The sequence below is a fragment of the Phasianus colchicus genome, chromosome 6, assembly GCF_987193195.1.
Source record: "Phasianus colchicus chromosome 6, bPhaCol1.hap1.1, whole genome shotgun sequence".
Classification (NCBI taxonomy): Eukaryota; Metazoa; Chordata; class Aves; order Galliformes; family Phasianidae; genus Phasianus; species Phasianus colchicus.
The window spans coordinates 37,650,392-37,669,800 of record NC_143441.1 but is presented as its reverse complement, the minus strand read 5'-3'; the positions used below and the strand labels follow the sequence as shown (position 1 = coordinate 37,669,800).

Sequence of the window (19,409 nt, the reverse complement as noted above, 5' to 3'; positions counted from 1 at the left end):
CACCGCCAACCGCCGCAGCCCGCTCCCCAACGGCCTTAACGGCCTCGAGGTCTCGCGAGAGCGCCGCCTTTCTCTGCGCGGCGCCCGCGACGTCACGGGGCGGAGCGCCGCTTTGAACTGGCGCGGGGCGCGGGGCCGCGGCGCGATATGGGCACCGTGGAGCCGCTGTCGGGTGAGGGCGGCGCTGCCGGCCCGAGGCGTATCGAGGTGCCCCGGCCGCCTTCCATCGAGGAGTTCACCATCGTGAAGCCTATCAGCCGCGGCGCCTTCGGGAAGGTGTACCTGGGCCGTAAGGCGGGCCGGCTGTACGCCGTGAAGGTGAGGCCGCGGGGCGGGGCCGCTGCGGCTCCATCAGCGCCCGGTGCTGGGCGCTCCCGAGCCGGGATCGCGGGGGGCTGCGGCCGGGTTCGGAGGTGGCGTGAAAGAGCCGTGCGAGGCGGTGAGGTAAACACTGGTGTTCGGAGCTGTATGCGCACATACGGCTTTGTTGTGAGAGCTGTCACCTCTGGAGCTTTGTGTAAGTCCTTTATCCTAACGCCACGCAGCTTAGGGGTTGTTTGCTGCTGTAAAAGGCGCTGAATGCTTTTGCAGTTATGGCCAGGTAGCTGTGCGCCCAGCTTTCAGGTTGCATTGCGTGTAGAGCAGTAAATCAAACTGACTTCAGCATCACCAGAACACAGGTGCTGGAGGTTGATGGGCTTCCATGGGTGTGCAGTGTGTGCTCACTGCCTGTCAGCTGTGCGCAGCTGTGATCAAGTGAAAAGGGGTCTCCAAAAATCCGTGACTTAGGATTTCCTTGTTACGTAGAGCTCTGTTCCTAAAACTATTATATATATATTTACGTTGCACATGCATGCAAGTTTACGGTATAGAGATAAGTGAAGCACAACTGTGGGTTGTGTGCCTACGAAAAGAATGTATAACTGCTGGGTTTTTTTCCCCGCTTTCTGCAGGTGATGAAAAAAGCAGACATGATCAATAAGAACATGGTTCACCAGGTCCAGGCAGAGAGGGATGCATTGGCTCTCAGCAAAAGTCCTTTTATTGTGCACTTATACTACTCGCTTCAGTCAGCCAATAATGTCTATCTGGTGAGTAACTGAATGGCAGGGGTCTTCCATTACAGCACTGAAAATGGAGTGCAAAACTTTGTTAATGTCTGAAAACAGGAAAGTCTTTTCTAGTAGCTAGTCTGTTTTAGGAAGATGTGGAGAAGTCTTCTAGAGAACAAAACAAGAAATCATTCTGTTCAACCAGAGAAGAAGTGTCATTGAAAAGATTCTGAGGCTCCCTAATGTGAAAGTCTGTTATTTGTTGCCTGCCCTCAGAATGCATTAAAGCACTTGGCCTGGGTGATGAGAGGGTAAATGGGTGGCAGAAAGAAGCACTGGTCAATGTGGAGTTCTATGGAGTGCAGCAGGGCTTGAGTGTGGCTTTGTCACGTGCTTCTACATAGAAAGACCATGGTTTAAGATTGCCTGCAAAAGGTCTGGCACATCTAATTTGCTGTCGACACACAGAGTATGCTGAAGTGCTGAGGCTGATTCACACTCTTACAATACAGTTTGTGTATAAAAGGTATTCCTTTTTTGGGCTCTGTTAATCAGTGCTCATCAAGTAGATGCCTGAGTCATCTCTACATGCATTAATATGTTGTATGTTAATATCTTAATACTGATGAGGCTCCTTGACAAAAAGATTTTTTTTTTTTTACCATTGAAGAATGGTACATGGCTGTAGTAATATGGACTTGAGCAAGGCCTTTGACATGGTCCCCCACCACATCCTTATCTCCAAATTGGAGGGATGTGGATTTGATGGGTGGGCCACTCGATGGATAAGAAACTGGTTGAAAGGCCACAGACAGAGGGTGGTCATCAATGGCTCTGTGTCCAGGTGGAGGCTGGTAACGAGCGGCGTCCCCCAGGGGTCTGTCTTGGGACCGGTGCTCTTTAACATCTTTATCAATGACATCGATGACGGAATCGAGTGCACCCTCAGCAAGTTTGCTGACGACACCAAGCTGAGTGGTGTGGTTGACACGGTTGAAGGAAGGGATGTCATTCAGAGGGACCTCGAGAGGCTAGAAAGGTGGGCCTGGGTGAACCTCATGAGGTTCAACACGACCAAGTGCAGAGTTTTGCACTTGGGCCGTAGGAATCCCAGGCATCCATACAGACTGGAAGGAGCGGTCCTTGAGAGCAGCCCTGTGGAGAAGGACCTGGGGGTCTTGATAGATGAAAACCTTAACATGAGCCAGCAGTGTGCCCTTGCGGCTCGGAAGGCAAATGCTATCCTGGGCTCCATCAGAAGAGGGGTGGCCAGCAGGGACAGGGAGGTGATTGTCCCCCTCTACTCTGCTCTTGTGAGGCCCCATCTGGAGTACAGCGTCCAAGGGTGGAGCCTCCGGTACAAGAAAGACAGGGAGCTGTTGGAGAGGGTCCAGAGGAGGGCCACGAAGATGATCAGGGGACTGGAGCACCTCCCCTATGAGGACAGGCTGAGGGAGCTGGGCTTGTTCAGCCTGGAGAAAAGAAGGCTGCGGGGTGACCTCATTGCAGCATTTCAATACCTAAAGAGAGCCTACAGAGGGGGAGGGGAATCAACTCTTTGAAAGTTGAGGGAGGGGAGATTTAGGTTGGACTTCAGGGGGAAATTACAGAGAGTGGTGAGGTGCTGGAACAGGCTGCCCAGAGAGGTTGTGGGTGCTCCATCCCTGGAGGTGTTCAAGGCCAGGTTGGATGGGGCCCTGGGCAGCCTGGTCTAGCATTAGGTGGGAAGGTTGGTGGCCCTGCCTGTGGCAGGGGGGTTGGAGATTCATGATCCTTGAGGTCCCTTCCAACCCTGGCCATTCTGTGATTCTGTGAATATGGTTTTATGTGTTTTTTTAATGGTGCATCTCTTTTAACTCCTTTCACATATAAAGTGCTGTCACTCTATCCTATGTTTCTGTAAACTTACCATTATTTCATATGGCTTGAGTCAGAATTTCACATTGTACAAACACTTGCAAGATGAAGTCATTTAGGTACTTGTTTTTGAACAAATCAAAATGTCAGTGGTTGCTTTCAGGCCTTGAGTTTCACAGAAGAGCGTAACAATTCATTTTTTATGGTATGTAAATATTTGGAAGCTGACACCTATTCCAGAAAGTAATCTAGGCAAATAATGGAAAGCACTAATGCCTATTAACAGAACATGCTTAATATCCACTTTCGTTTATTTTATACAAGTGAAAAGCACTGTGTGGGAAAACGAAGTAAGCTACCACAAGAAAGCTTCTGCAATCTTTTGCTCTTTGAAATGATATTTTCTTGGATGCAAAAGCTTTTTGACTTACAAATTTGAAATGCGTTTTAAGTTACCTTAAAATCTTTGAATGGCAGGTGATGGAGTACCTTATTGGTGGTGATGTCAAATCTCTTCTCCATATTTATGGATATTTTGATGAGGAAATGGCTGTCAAGTATATTTCTGAGGCAGCACTGGCTCTTGACTATCTTCACAGGCATGGGATAATCCACAGGTAAAACCTACTTTCTTATTATAAAAAATGACTTGGTAGCTTAGGATCTTTTTTTTTTTTTTTTTTTTTTTTTTAGCCTTCTAGGAATTTACATTTCATCATTTCATGGAACAAATTTATTTGCCTTAATCACATACTTGCTCTTGCTATATGGTCTTTCCTAAGGACAAATGCATTCATGATGCCTGTATGTTTTATTTATCAGGTAACATTATATGTGGATCTTATGCCTAGACTTGTGGCATGCCACCTGTAGGTCAGTTCTTTGTAAAGTACATATGAAAGGACAGCAACCCACTGCTGTTCAGGCAGTGTATGGGACTACTGGCTTGTGTTGCCGGTGGTGGTTTCTGGCTGATGTCACATGCCTATCTTCTTTGTTAGCTAAGTACTGGTGTGCAGAACATGCTGATTCTGCATCCAGACTGCTATTTTCTGTTCACTAAAGGAAAAACCATTTATTGGTCATAAAGAAATTATGATTATTTTGGGAAAACTTCTGCAAAGCAACTATAATTGGGTGGAGCACAGTTGGGTTTTTGCAGGCAAGAACTTAATGGATTTTGTCTCCAGCTTCCCCTCAAATGCCAACAGCCATTCCATAGGAACAGCTACCCATTTGATAGTTTCCAGAAGCTCTTTTTGCATTTGTATGCTGCAACAATGTCATGAAGTACCAAAAATAAAATATATCCATGTAAGTTAGCAGAAAAACATATGCTGCTTTCCTCTTCCCTTCCTGTCCCAGGGAGTGCTGTATGAACATGGCTGTTAAATGAATGCAAGTTCCAGAATCCTCTGGATACTGTGAGCAGAACAGCAGGACAACAAGATGTTTACTACTCTAATGACTGTGTTCTCTGCTGCTCATAGCAGCACTACAAAGAACACATGTGAACTCTTTTTAGTTGAGGTTTGCTTGTTGTGCTTGTTTTCACGTATAGCAGCTACACATCAGTAAATTTTGTGACAGTAATACTCAAGAGCACTTATTAAACCCTTTATATCATAGAATGTGCAAGCTGTGATGTGCATGGTGATGTTACAAGGCTTGAGATGTCTGTACAATATCTAGTTCTAGATCTGACTGTTTTGGTGTATTTCTCCAATTGGAATCTTCTGTTGTAGCAAGAGACCTTACTCCTGACAATCAGCATTATCGCCAGTTTTGGACTGTATGTTTCTGTTCAGATAGCTTCCATAATGCTGTTCAATAATCTATCTTTTTGCTGACTGCAACTGTATTCATGTTTTCAGGGATCTGAAGCCAGACAATATGCTTATTTCTAATCAGGGCCACATAAAGCTGACAGATTTTGGGCTTTCCAGAGTTACTCTGAACAGAGGTAAGAGTTACCTGTGTCTTACTAGTTATAGTTCTTAGAATGTAAAACCATAGAATAGTTTGTGTTAGAAGAGAGCTTTAAGATCACTTAGTTCCAACTCCTCTGCTGTAGGCAGGGACACCTCCCTCTAGACCAGGTTACTCAAAGTCCCATCTAGCCCCATTCATGTTTTTTTTTTTGGACATGCCTCTGTATTTTTTGAATGCTTTACTTCCTTGTAGCAGACATCTTTCATTTAAATAAGCCCAAATACTGCACTAGCACCTGATTTCTACAAAGTACTGATTAAGTGCCTGCTAGCAAGGGAGCTATTCTGTGCTCTGCACTTCCAAAGCATACATATTTATTCTTTGGGGCAGAATGTATGAAAAATGAGTTATTTCTCTTAAGGAAAATGAATTTCAAAGTTTATTGTGAAATCTTGTAAGGGAATTTGAAGAGTGAATAAGTAATTTTTTTTCGTAGTGTGCCTCTGCTCATTTCTATCCTTCACTGCATGTTTTTCTCTTTGTGTACATTAATTTCCAGCTTGAACTGGGACCTTCCCCACATAAATTGGAGGGTGCGAGAGCAGAGTGAAGATGTGAACTTAAGCCTAACAAAACATAGATCACTACTTTAGCATCTGAACATGCTGTTTTCAAGTAGCAGAAAGGTATAGCTGAATAGTCAACCTGAATTTTACCTGCTTCTTTTAAAATGTGTTTGTAGATATAAACATGATAGATATCCTTACTACACCATCGATGGCAAAGCCAAAACATGACTACTCACGTACTCCAGGACAACTGTTGTCTCTTATCAGCTCTCTGGGTTTTGTAAGTAATTTCTACTGTTTTTTGAAGTGCCTGGTTATTTTATTCTCTTTATCTTTAGTAGGAATTATAATGCTATTCTTACACTCCTTCTGACAGCATTTTCAAATGCTGATTGTCAATTCTGAATTAAAAAAAAAAGTTATGGTCTACCTCCAATGCAAATTTAATAAAGAATGTGTGAAGTTACACTCAATATCTCAGGTTCTTTGTTCAGACTCTGTTAACTTCTATGTATGCTTCTTCCTGCCTCATAGTATACTCCTGTTGGAATGAAAATACCAGTCAATCCCAATTCAGGTGAAGCATCTGACAGTCTGAATGAAGTGATCTCACCCTTACCTATGATTGAAAAGGAAAACACTCCTCTTTCAACTAAATTATTTAAAACAGGTGAGTATACAAAACCTTGTACTGAATAATACTCTTCTCTGTACCATTGTCCTTTTGTTATATATATTTTTTGAATGTTTTGAGTAGCTTGAACCCACTGGATAAAAGTTGTTTACATTCTTGCTGTTTACCATTCTTCCAGTACTTCAACACTGACACTCTTTCAGCTAAATTACTAATGTAGTGTTTGGATTTCTTTTGAGTCAATAACTACTGAATTCAAAATTACTCTTTGGGGTTTTACAGAAATGGTATCAGTTTTTATAGTTCCACTGAAAAATGGTTTAATATAGCAATATGTGCTTTCATTTAAATTGTCTGATTTTTTTTCTAACCAGAAATGCAAAAGAAAGTAATCATGTTGCTATTACTAATGTTGCTTTTAAGCTCTTGGCAAGTGCCCACCTCAGGGAGAGGGAAAAAACATTTATTTACTATGCAGAAAAGGATATGATAAATTGATATCACACAGCTTGCTGTAACTTCCTTCAGTATGAAAGCTTGGCCTAATGTGAAGCTGGTTAATATAATATATGCTGCACATATGGATCAACATTTCACTTTTTATTTTTGATTCATTACTTGAAAATATATATATGCATGTATACACATGCCTACATTTATCTAAATTTTTTTTCTCTCTCAAGGTCTGGATACTTCTCCATTAACTCCTGTTATGCCCGTGAGGAGTTTAACTCCTCTGCTTCAGTCAAGGGAAAGGTTTGATACCTCCACTGCCAGTGGTCAGTCTCATATGTATTTGTCCAGTATGGAATCAGAATGCTGCAGCAGCCCCAGGTGGGAGAAAGGTGTAGAGGTCAGAACTGTTTCATTTTTCTACTACAAATTAAAATTAGCTTGCATTCATGCATACAGAAGCGCAGTTGTCTTTATTTCCCTCTCCCAGTTATTTCACATTTAGAGGGGCCTTCTTACTGGACAAAGAACAGAGATTGTAATCCTTGTTGAATAGGAATTTTGAATCAGCCTCGTGGTGTTATTGTCATCCTCAGACAAATGGTAATTCTGCACAACATGCAGAAAAAGCAAATGTTATTTACCTGCTGCAAAGCAGCAGTGGAAGGCAGAAGGCAGCAGTGCTCTGCCTCTGTTCTCTATAAGGTATTCAGTGCTGAAGCTCTCTGGGAGCTGAACTTATCCCTGCACTTCTGTTAAATCAGTGTGCAGACTGAAGAATTTCCTCAGAAGTCGGAACTTGGAGAAGGAAAAAAACCAAAAACGTAGAAAAGAAGCCCACCAATGTTTCAGTCTGTTACCACTTGTAGTACTGAGGAGTTTTGTACCAACTGGCCTAGCCAGTAATTAGTTATAGCTGGTATAAAATCCTTTCTTATTTTAGACTGTTAATCACAGAATCACCAAGGTTGGAAAAGACCTTCAAGATCATCCAGTCCAACCATCCACCTATCACCAATAGTACTCACTAAACCATGTCCTTCAACACAAAATTCAAACATTCCTTGAACCCTTCCAGGGTTGGTGACTCCACCACCTCCCTGTGCAGCCCATTCCAATGAATGAATTAATGAAATCTTGCTCTTCTGTTTGGTTACTTGCTGCGATTCCAACTAGGACCACACAAGGCAAAGAATTATGCATTGCTTAAAACATTTTTTTCTGTCCATTTCTTAAGGCCTTGTTTCTGTGTTGTGTTATCAAAACAATAATGGTGTTGCATTTTCCTTTCATCTCTAGAGTGAAACGTGCCACAGAGCAGTCAGGATAGTATAGCAGGGTTCCTTGGTTTTGGTGGTTGTTGTGGTGTTTTTATTAACTGGAAACTTCTGTAGCTTATCTTCTTAACATAAAATTGTTGCAAGTAAAACAATTATAACCACAATTTCTTCATCCTTACACTTCTAAAATTACCACTTTTTCTTCTGTATTATTGCAAGCTTTTTTTCTTGTTAAAGTTTAATTATCAAAGCTGCTCCCTAGTTTAGCTCTTGGGTTTTTTTTGAACATACTATGTATTACTTTTTATCACTACTGGTGATTATAAAGAATAAGTAATGCCTCCAACTTGCAGTTTTCCACTGAAGTAGAAATAAAATATTTAGAAATATATTATTATTAGAAATATTATTATTATTAGAAATAAAATATTTTCAAGGACACATTTCTGTAATCCTGTAATTTTATTTTTCTTGATAGTGAAAACATAATTTGTTCATTTACAGCAAACTGAAGATGGGATATGTTCTACTATGGGCACAAGTAACAGCAGGCCAGCTCTCCCTTCTAATAGAGAATTAATAAGTAGCAAAGATCCTAAAGTTCTTAAGAAAAAAGAACTAGAATCTGCTATTTCTCCCATCAGTAGCAATGATTCTGCTGGCAGGCAGAAGCTGGGAACCGAATGTTCTGAAATAACAGATACTCCAGTGACTACACTGGATATGAAAGGAGTAGTAAGAAAATGCCTCTTGGAAAACAAGATCTGGGAAGAAGTCATTGCAAATAAAGAGATGACCAGTGAGATGTCAGAAATTGCCAGTTCCCAACAATCACCTTTGTTCCTGAAAGATCCTATCAAGCCAATCAAAGAAGAAGAAAGTTTTGAAAAGCCAGGTGTAAAAAGAAGCTTTGAACTTGTTGATACGAGTCCTTGTCAGGAACTTAACTATGTTAAAAAAACAAATGCAGAATATAAACGTGGCTGTCAGATCTCAGAATTTTCAGCAAGCAAAAGTACAGGTTTGACAACTGAAATTCAATCCTTAATGCTTTGTGGTGAGACCTGCGAAAGCAAAGAAGTTATGAGATGTATTGATAGGCAACAAATAGAAGAAACAGTTGTTCCAATTGTAGCCAAAAATCTTTTGTGTGATCTGGATGCGGATCATGAAAAGGATAAAAGAGAGTATATGAACTCAAGTCTTTTGTGTGCTGATGATGAAAAACCTTTAGGAGCCCTGAGTGCCGATTCTGAGCCTTTGTTTTCTGAAATGTCTGTTCCAGAAAGCCAGTTAGAAAAGCAGCTCCTAGATTTGGATAAAGGTGTTAAAGACCTTTCCTTTGAGGAACCTAAAGCAGACTTGCTAACAGCATCACCTAACTGCCAAGATGCTTCACGAAATGGAGGGGCAGCAGATATTGTTCAGAACTGCAGGATGTTATGTTGTGAGCAGGATAATCATCAAAAACACCCTGAAGAAACTTACCCTGACACCATATCATCTCCTTCTGAAAAGATGATGGAAACAGTTAATCTCTTCAGAAAAAATAATGTTGTTTTTCGAAGTTACAATAGTCCAATTAATATATCTAATGCGTCAGATCCATGTAGCATGGTTTCTTTAGACATAATGGACCTGTCACCTGCTTGTAGTGGCTCTTACCCAACAGCTATTACTCCATTACAGAAAGGAAGACCATACAGAGCCTATCGGGTACGTAAGGGGACATGAGATCTGTGTGTTGGATGCTGTTGACCTGAAACTTTTCTTTCAGGTCTTATTTAGGAAAACTTGGAGTAGCTTGAAGTAGTCTGTCAAATATAACTTTTGCTAGCATGCTTTCACTTGCTGTGTTTGTGTGGCTGACACTGTTTCTGTAAGAGCTTAGCAGTAGATGAATGTTCCCTGACTTGCCTGTAGTTCAACGTGTCTGCCTTCCTCTGAGAAATCCTTTGCTCTTACTGCAAGCTGGTAAAGAAAAACCTGTGATATTTTCTCATCCTTCTTTCAGAGCAGTGTAGTATGTCCTGTGAGCTATTCTAGCTTTTCTCATGTAATGGGATGTCTTTGACTTTCTTGTTGCACATCAACCAAGGCAGTCTGAAAATGTTGTTATGCTGCTAGTAATTGCTATTGTGCTTGCTGCTTTTTTCATCATAGGAAAATGGATTTACTGTTAAGTAACAATTAGAAGGATATTATAAAGACTTATGCAAACAGTAACACCTGCTATGGATGATGACATTTTTTTTTTTGACTGTTAATCCAATTGATTGTAAATAAAAATCTTAATGTTTTTTGAATGTTTCACAGTCAATTAGAGCCTTAGAAATGTGAGAAAAGTAAACATGTCAGTCTGCATTTCCTGGTCTATTTTGGTACAGCTTTAGAGATCTTTTCTAATTCCTTAAGCAGTTGGTATATTTAAAGACTCCTGACAGAGCTACAAAGCCATTTGTTGGCAATGTATTGAATGAAGTGATGTACCAGAAGCAGGCATTCCAAATGGTGTTTTGGGGAAGGACTCTCTTCCTTCTGATGTCTGGATTGCTTGCTTCTGTTTCAGCATAAGACTGTTAATTTACTATGGAACTTGTGGGAAACGGTCAGTGTACTGTGTGCTTCATTTGAGAAATGAATGACTGGTGTTATATTTCTGTAGCTTGCATAGCAAAACTTCTTTTAAACTTGTGTTACTTTCTGTAACTTCACTGCTAAATGATTACTACCAAAACAGAAAGAAGGTAGATTTTGTAGCCCAACCATATGTTAAAGTTATAATTAATTGATCTCTATTGTATTGAAAACAAAGCTGAAAACAAACTATACCAGATAGATTAGAATTAAGAGGATATTGAAAAATATAGAATAAGAGTCTCTGTAAGATACTTCAGTGATCTCTCTAGACCTTAACAGGAAATCTTTCACCTCAGTCAGCCTTACAGACTCACAAGAAAACCCCACAGATGTATATTTCCTTCAAATTATGTCCCAAAGGACTTTCACTAGGTTTGTGTAGCTGTAAGCAGTCACCAAGTCTAACCTGAGGATAATTTCATCTGCAGGCATCGTGTGTCACATAGTGTATAGGTTAAAGAATGAATGACTAATTCAGCATGTTTTGAGTATACATGGTATGTAGGAAATTGTGTGTTATTTTAGATATTTGAGATGCTTGTTTTTCATTAGCTAGTGTAAAGAACTGTGGGGTAAAATTGGAGGTTTTGACAATGTATTTGGTAATTTTTTCAGATTAAAAGCAGTTTAATTTTGAAACATTATTTATGGATTTGATACTGGAAAAGAACTTGGGGAGTTGAGAAGTTTGGTTTGACTTAAATGTTTTTTGTTGCTTACTTGAAGACACCTTGTCAGGGGGATGCTGGCACACCATACAGGACCCCAAAGAGTGTAAGAAGAGGAGCTGCCCCAGTGGAAGGTGAACGCATCCTGGGGACTCCAGACTATTTGGCACCTGAGCTGCTTTTGACAAAGCCTCATGGTAAGACAAACTATGGAGTTTGTAAATGCTTAGAAATGTAGCTATGTTACCTTTTCACAGAATCACAGAATGGCCAGGGTTGGAAGGGACCTCAAGGATCATGAATCTCCAACCCCCCTGCCACAGGCAGGGCCACCAACCTCCACATTTAATGCTAGACCAGGCTGCCCAGGGCCCCATCCAACCTGGCCTTGAACACCTCCAGGGATGGAGCACCCACAACCTCTCTGGGCAGCCTGTTCCAGCACCTCACCACTCTCTCTGTAAAGAATTTCCCCCTGAAGTCCAACCTAAATCTCCCCTCCCTCAACTTAAAACCATTTCCCCTCGTCCTGCAGTTATCTACCCTTTCAAAGAGTTGATTCCCCTCCCCTCTGTAGGCTCCCTTTAGGTACTGAAATGCTGCAATGAGGTCACCCCGCAGCCTTCTTTTCTCCAGGCTGAACAAGCCCAGCTCCCTCAGCCTGTCTTCACAGGGGAGGTGCTCCAGTCCCCTCATCATCTTTGTGGCCCTCCTCTGGACCCTCTCCAACAGCTCCCTGTCTTTTTTGTACTGGGGGCTCCACACTTGGACGCTGTACTCCAGATGGGGCCTCACAAGAGCAGAGTAGAGGGGAACAATCACCTCCCTGTCCCTGCTGGCCACCCCTCTTCTGATGGAGCCCAGGATCCCATTTGCCTTCCGAGCCACAAGGGCACACTGCTGGCTCATGTTAAGGTTTTCATCTATCAAGACCCCCAGGTCCTTCTCCACAGGGCTGCTCTCAAGGACCGCTCCTTCCAGTCTGTATGGATGCCTGGGATTCCTACGGCCCCAGTGCAAAACTCTGCACTTGGTCGTGTTGAACCTCATCAGGTTCACCCGGGCCCACCATTCTAGCCTCTCGAGGTCCCTCTGAATGGCATCCCTTCCTTCAACCGTGTTGACCGCACCACTCAGCTTGGTGTCATCAGCAAACTTGCTGAGGGTGCACTCGATTCTGTCATCAAATGTGCTTTTGAATGTGCTTAGAGCCCTGAGCCCCTCAAGAAGGGCGAAAATTCTTTTTTTAAAAAAAAACAAAACACCTTGTTTTGGCTTCTGCCTGTACTCATGGCTGCTGGCCTCAGCCGCTCCCTCCATTTACTTTTTTCAGCCCAAGGTTTGGGCTGTCTTGCTTGTTAACCTGATGCATTGGGAACAGTGCTTAGGCAGCCTGAGACCTTCCCGTTGCTTGGGAATCACAAATTGCACATTATAAGTATCCATAAAGATTCATTTAAAAAAAAGAGATTAAATCAATATGAAAGGATCAAGCTTCTAGTTCTCAATGTATTCCACATCTGTGAATACTGAAGTGTTGCGTGCAGTAAGACAAGTTTATACAGCTGTATTAAAACTAGTTATTCTTGAACTGAGTGACTCGAATTGAGATTTTTCTCAGGATCCTCAATAAAACTGGACAGTAGCCATCAAATACTTATTGAGAATACTATAATAAAATGAAACAACATTAAAGCGCGTAAACTTCTTTGATTCTAATCCTGAGCTCTACTGAGATCAACAAAAAGCCCAACATTTTCCTGTTAATTTTCAGGTCATTAACAACAAAAGTCAGTGTACCCCTTGTTGTATTTATAGTTACATTTTATTTCAAAAAACAACTTCTAGGTTTTTATAAGTTTACTTTATAAAGTAAATAGTCTTAGGAGGATTGTACTAATGCTACTATTAAATATCCATTGAGAAATAGTGATCACTAATCTGTAGAACAGTAAAGTTCTTTGGTATGCAGTTAACTGCATGGAAAAAGTTTAATAGATGTAACAAATTTGAATGTAACTGGACTAAAATTACTAAAACTATGTGATAGTTCTCACTTCTCTTGAAGAGTCATGGTTATTTGGCAGATATTAAAATTGGATGAAAATATAACCAATGGTACTCCAACCAGATTTTGCTGTGTTTCAAGATGACTTCCATGAAATTATTGAGGGATTTCAGGCCTTTGTTAATAACTTGCAAACCGTTTTCTGTCATTAAATCAAAAAACTCCCTTTACCTTCATTGAAGCCAGGGTTTGCTGGCTTCAAAACTCAACTTTCCTTCCCTAAATATTCCTGGTGGCATTAAATTACTTGTAAATGCTGCTGTGACCCTAACGTAGTTCTGTAACACAGGTATAGTTCTTCTATTTGTTGCTTAGGCATTAACAGCATCATTTTATTTTTACTGTGGAGTTGCCAGATTTTAAGGTATCTGTGTTCCTGTGCTTTCAGAGTTACACTTGGTATCTGTTGATGTTTATATTTGTTAAGGGGTTTTGCAATAATTGTAATATTTTCTTGCTTCGTTGTCTCTTCACATACAGGGACTCTGATCTCTGGTGAGTTTCCTGTGTATTGCATAGAAAAGAGTGCTCAGCATAACTGTGAGCAATCAAAGTATAATTAGATCACAATTCATGAAAACTCTTGGGTGAGCAGAGTCTATACAGAAAGAGATGTGCAATGTGTACTCCACATAATAATGTGGTGCTTCCACAAAGGATTCAGGAAACACCAGTATTGCTGATGAGGCTATCAGACATCAGAGTAATAGAATCACAGAATGGCTTGGGTTGGAAGGGATCTCAAAGATCATCTAGTTCTCTAGTTCCAACTCCCTTGCCATGGGCAGAGTTGTCCACCACAAGATCGGGATGCCCAGGGTCTCACCAACCTGGCTTTGAATGCCTCCAGGACTGGGGCATCCACTGCTTCTCTGAGCAGCCTGTGCCAGGACTTCATCACTCTCTTGCTGAAAGAGTTCCCCTTGATATCTAATCTACATCTCCTCTCTTAGTGTAAAACCATTTCCCTTTGTCCTGTCCCAGTCTACCTGTGTAAAAAGTCAGTTCCCTCCAGTTTATAAGTTCCCTTCAAGTATTAAGTAAGTGAAGTAAGTATTAAGTAAGCGAAGGCTCTGGAATACTTCTCCAGGTGGAATAAACACAACGTGTCTTCATAGGAGAGGTGTTGCAGCCCTCCGAGCATCCTTGTGACCCTCCTCTGGACCCACTCCAGCAGCTTCACATCGTCCATGTGCTTGGGGCAGACCTGGATGCAGTATTCCAGGTGGGGCCTCAGGAGGGCAGAGTAGAGAGGGACAGTGACCTCCCTTGCCCTGCTTTTGATGTGCCCCAAGATACTGTTGGTGTTCTTAAAAGCCATACGTAGTAGGAAAAAATGCAGATGCTTTTTTCCTCATTGGTTCACTTCTATTTCATGCCATCAGTCTGAATCAGTTTGTGTATGTGAAGAAGACTCAGATGTTTAAGGCTGCGTATTTCTGCTTTGGTCTCCAAATATTGATAGACATGACTTGGTCAGGATGTGGTTGAAGTTAAGTTCAGTTAAACTTGAGGTGGGAGGGGTTTAATATAGCTGCTGAGCCCTATGTTCCTGCTTCGTTCGGAGTTGTGATCTAATTAGATTTTGACTAAAGCTGGGAGTGCTTAACTTGAACATCCAAATACTTCGAACAATGATGGATGTGATTTCACTGCTCTGATGTGCTTAGCTTGGTGGGGCACTCTTACTGCTGTTAAAAGTTGCTATAAGTGCATTATACTAGCTATATAGCTTGCAGCTTTTCTGAACTTGGTTAAATAGTCCTTCTGAAATGGCTGGGAACACTTTTAATACTAAAAAATTCTTAAAAATTACCCTTTAATTTTGTTTCAAAAATTTTTTTTGCAGCAAGTGTGGCATCTGTTCTTTATTCGGTGGCATAGGCATAGCTTAAAGATGAAGAAAATTTAGAGTGCATGCAGTGGTGTTTGAGACTGCTTTGCCTGCTTGTTTTTAAGTGCTTTAATAAGATTTTGCAAAATCCAAAACTTGGGAAAATGCAAATAGCAAAGTTGTGAGTGCCGTTAACTACACTGAAGCCCTAATCAGCTTCAATGTCATGGAAAGTAATTCCAGTTTTTCACATGCTGGATGCTCTCTGCAAGCTGTCTTGAGTATTTTTGGCATAAATTTAGGTAAATGAAGTTCTAAGTGTGAATTCTTTGGGTATTCTCAAAGACCTAAGGGAGAGAAAGACCTAAGGGATGGCAAGATGGAGTATTTGTCCAGAAAGTAGAGGATGTGCTAAAGACAGTCATCTCCTGTAAAAAAAAAAAAAAAAACAAGCCCTTGGAGAATTCAGCTCCTGGATTCTTTGTGAGAGGAGCTGATAACTGAAATAGCTCCCTTCTTTTGTCAGTAGAAGATAAAAGAAATATTGTCTGGTAAGGAAGTAAGGAACAAGATGACTTGAAAAAAGCCCTTTAATATTTTTTGTCTTCTGTGTGATTGTCAGGCACAACATATTTGCCTTTTGTTTCCAAGAAGTTTTGCAGGATTAAAACACTTTCAAATTGTCTTCTCATATGTTTGCAAATACACCGAAATAATGTTTTTAATAATAATGGTCTGGGTTTCTTATTCAGGTTCTGCTGTGGACTGGTGGGCTCTCGGAGTTTGCCTGTTTGAGTTTCTAACTGGAATTCCACCTTTTAATGATGAAACACCAGCACAAGTTTTCCAGAATATTTTGAAAAGAGGTAATAATTTCAGTAATAAAGGAAAATGTGAGGTTCTTTCCCAAAGTTGGCTGTATGGTTTGATTTATTGACTCATCTGCATCTTTGTCTATAGATATTCCCTGGCCAGAGGGTGAAGAAAAGCTGTCTGACAATGCCCAAAATGCAATAGATATTCTTCTAACCTTTGACAGTACTAAGAGAGCTGGACTGAAGGGTTGGTATTAAACTTCTCTTGCATTCATTACAACCAAAGTGATATTGACCTCCTCTTGTAATTTATTAATCTACTTATGGTCTATATATAGTGCTGGGACATCTGGCACGCTGGGGGGTTTTCTGTTTCCTTTGGGGGTTTTGCCCTTCTAAATGAGGAGAGTTCTGGTGGAAGTTGAAGTGTTTTTCTATTAATTTTTTTTGCTTTAATATTTTGCTATGAATATTCAGTGTTTAACATCTGACATACTCAAGTGCACTGTTATTAGTGCTGTAACAGGTAATTAGGGGACCTAGACAGAAGTGATTTTTAGGCTTTTAATCAAGGTTTCTGTAGTTTGGGAGAGAAGTTTCCTTCACAAGGTAATTCCAAGGAGTTTTTTCATAAGAATCAGCCTGTCTTTGCTGAATGTATAGGGAATATTTGTAGGAATTACCTACAAAATACACTTTACAAAGTCTATCCTTTTTTTTTTCCCCTTTATGGGGTCTTAAATAGTTCCTACTATAGCGGGGCTATATTTCATATAAATTTGATAGTAAAGAAGGAAACCTATGAGGTAAGATGTTTTAGATAGGGGAAGAAATCTTGGAGAATTGCTTAAGAAACCGCTGGGGAAGGAATTATTACAGAAATGGTTACCCTGAGAGTAAAGATTAGAATCTCAAAGCCAGTTCAAATCAAAGAAGGCACAGATTTACAAGTGAAATTTGCTTTTTTGTGAATTAAAAAATACATACGAACGGAAGAAATTTTTCAATGCTTATGTAATAATGCTTACATAAATTTCTGTTGCAGAACTGAAGCATCACCCCCTCTTTCATGGCGTAGACTGGGATAATCTACAGAATCAGCCTATGCCTTTCATACCACAGCCGGATGATGAAACTGATACCTCTTACTTTGAAGCTAGGAATAATGCGCAGCACCTGACTGTGTCTGGATTTAGCCTATAGCATCAAGATGAACTTTCCATGTTTTTTGCACAGCTGCAGGTTGTTCTACAACACTAATACGCTCTGAAGATTCCTTGCCAGATTTAACATGTTTTAAGTTCCCAGTCTGCTTTGTATCCTTTACTCTGAGATGAAACTACTGTATGAAATTTAGCTGCATTCATGCTACTCTTTATTTCACTTACTGCACCTTACTGGAGCCAGAGGGTTGTATTTCTTAAAGGAGGTATCAGTTGCCATGGCAAAAAAAAAAAAAAAAAATAGGGCTTAGTATCAATGAGCAAATTGAGCTAGTAGGTGGGAAGTTATTTTATAGTTAAACATAATAGGGAAAGGTTTTGTGCTCGCTGTATGTAGTGGTGATTCAATGTACTGACTGCCTTGTTTCAGAATAATCCTTTCTGACCATTGTGCAAAACTGGTATTTCCATTCACAGTGGAAAACAGAAATCTTAATGCAGCATTAAAACAATGTAATGCAGTTCATCTTAAGGTTTAAGACAGTGGTTTTCCAAATTAACTTGGCTGTGTATGGCCTGTTAACGTGGGAAAGATTGACTGTAATTCTTCTGGTAGACCATTGGTGCAGGGATGTATAGTTGGATCAGTTCTGCTAGACATGTAGTGTTTGAATTGTTGCATTGTAAGCACTCACAGTGTGAGGAGACCAACCAGGTGCCTGCATCTTAGTGGTTACTGCTCCTAAATAGAAAATGCTGGGTGTTTGTGCTCAGCCATGTCAAATGGTAGAAAGTAAAATACACCTGAGTGCTGGCTAATGCAGGAGGTATTATTTGCACTGAAGCTGCTATATACTAAAGACTACAATGTATTGCAAAGAAACAGTTGTTTTGTAAATTCACAGCCAGATTTTAGAGTTTGGAATTTGTTACAAATGTACATTCAGTATTATGTGTTCTAATTATGGGGGAAGTATATTTAAATGTATTTTAAAACTGCAACACAGCTTGCGTTTGCTAGATCTTAAAGGTTTACTTGTGGGTAATTGTTTAAATTATCTTTTTAGTATTTTTTTTTCTTGCGTAGCTATGATATCCTCAGCTAACTTGCTGCAGATTTTTATTTTTCAGGTTTGTGCTTAGCTAAATGTCACTTGTGCTGGACAGTGGCGCCAGCTAGTGGCCATATGCCTGAAGCTGAGCACTTTGCTGATGGGTCATGCTGAGGGACATAAACATTTCATGCAGGGAACAAAGCTGTCCCTTCAGTGCCCTGCTCCCACGTCCCAGGCATGAGTCTTAGCAATGCAATTCTGAGAGAACACTTTGCTAGGCTTTGTGCTTTCTTTCCAGGTAGCTTGGGAAAGGTATGGTGGGAGAAAGGAAGGTTCTGAAAGGACAGAAGGGCTGATTCTTATTAACTCAGAACATTTGTCCCTGTTCGAGCTGGTACATGTCTATGGAATAGAATCTTGGGAAGCTGCAGAACACGCAGTGACCCTCGCTCTGTTTGCCATGGACTTCAGTTTCTGAAGACTTCTAAATTGTTGATTCTTATGGAAAGCAATGTTACATGAGCAACGTGCAAGGAATTAAATGTGATGTTATTGAATCCAGTTTCATAGACAACATTATTTGAGTCTGATCAGAAGTTCTTTACCATACTAATTTAATAAAAATGCAAATTTTTACTCTGTAAACTTTGGAAAATAGAAATTAAAACAAAGAACGCTCACTATACAATTCTTTTTTATTTTTTTGCACCCTTGTTTAAGAGAACTGATCTTACAGGAATGAATATCAGTTTCATGCTAAGAAAGCTGTTCTATAAAAGTGTGTTCAGAAATGATGCAAATAAAACACTGCAGCTATTGTGTACTGTACCTTATAAGTGGTTATGAAGTGCTCCCTATCAAAAGGGGGGTGTGAGGGGTGCATAGTTACAGTGGTTGACATCTTGAAGATAAACAGCTTCTAACTCCTTGAAATCATTCTCAATGAGCTGCCAGAGCCATGGGAGCTACTAAGCTTTTCCAAACCAATTGCAAGGAGCTGCAGAACTACCCAAAGTTCAGCTGACTTTGAGGTAATACAAAGCTTTTGCAATTACATAGAGTGAGAGGCTGGTACAGGCAGCTGCCAGGCGTAGAGTTGTATTAACTTACTATGGTTCTTGTAATGGTTATATAATGCAGCACAAAACCTACAGATTCTGTAGAACCACAAATCTGCTGCCAAATCAGGGTGTTTAATGCAAACCATTGTCCCTGCAGTATGTGTACATGGCTGTCTGTAACTGTTAAAACTCTGCACAGTTAGCTCTGTGGATAAGTAACAGCCCATTCTCTTTGGTACCTTGTATTTATCCTGATCTTGGCAAACGTGGAGTTGAAAATGACTGTTTTGTGTGTGGGTTTTCGTTTAAAGCTACATATCCTGGCTGC

General features: G+C 40.6%; 1 protein-coding gene across 2 annotated transcripts; it reads left to right on the top strand.

The window, feature by feature from the left end:
• The first annotated feature begins 14 nt into the window (after positions 1-14).
• MASTL (microtubule associated serine/threonine kinase like) lies at positions 15-18,574 on the top strand. 2 transcript variants are annotated; one of them, XM_031614514.2, is made up of 12 exons: positions 15-318; positions 954-1,091; positions 3,387-3,526; positions 4,784-4,872; positions 5,584-5,690; positions 5,945-6,080; positions 6,728-6,897; positions 8,282-9,493; positions 11,144-11,282; positions 15,740-15,853; positions 15,948-16,049; positions 16,848-18,574. In XM_031614514.2, exons 1-12 carry the CDS (start codon positions 148-150, stop codon positions 17,003-17,005), a joined length of 2,676 nt encoding a protein of 891 aa, XP_031470374.2. In that variant the 5' UTR covers positions 15-147; the 3' UTR covers positions 17,006-18,574. The 2 variants fall into 2 exon arrangements, with proteins under 2 accessions (XP_031470374.2, XP_089999114.1); XM_090142988.1 differs by lacking the exon at positions 15-318 and adding an exon at positions 406-517.
• Positions 18,575-19,409: the final 835 nt, after the last annotated feature.

What these genes read in the sequence shown, in the direction of transcription:
- MASTL (XM_031614514.2), top strand. Translation starts at nt 148, where the DNA reads ATGGGCACCGTGGAGCCGCTGTCGGGTGAGGGCGGCGCTGCCGGCCCG. An exon ending in GCCGGCTGTACGCCGTGAAG is followed by an intron (nt 319 to 953) that starts GTGAGGCCGCGG and finishes CGCTTTCTGCAG; the next exon opens with GTGATGAAAAAAGCAGACAT. An exon ending in AACTAAATTATTTAAAACAG is followed by an intron (nt 6,081 to 6,727) that starts GTGAGTATACAA and finishes TTCTCTCTCAAG; the next exon opens with GTCTGGATACTTCTCCATTA.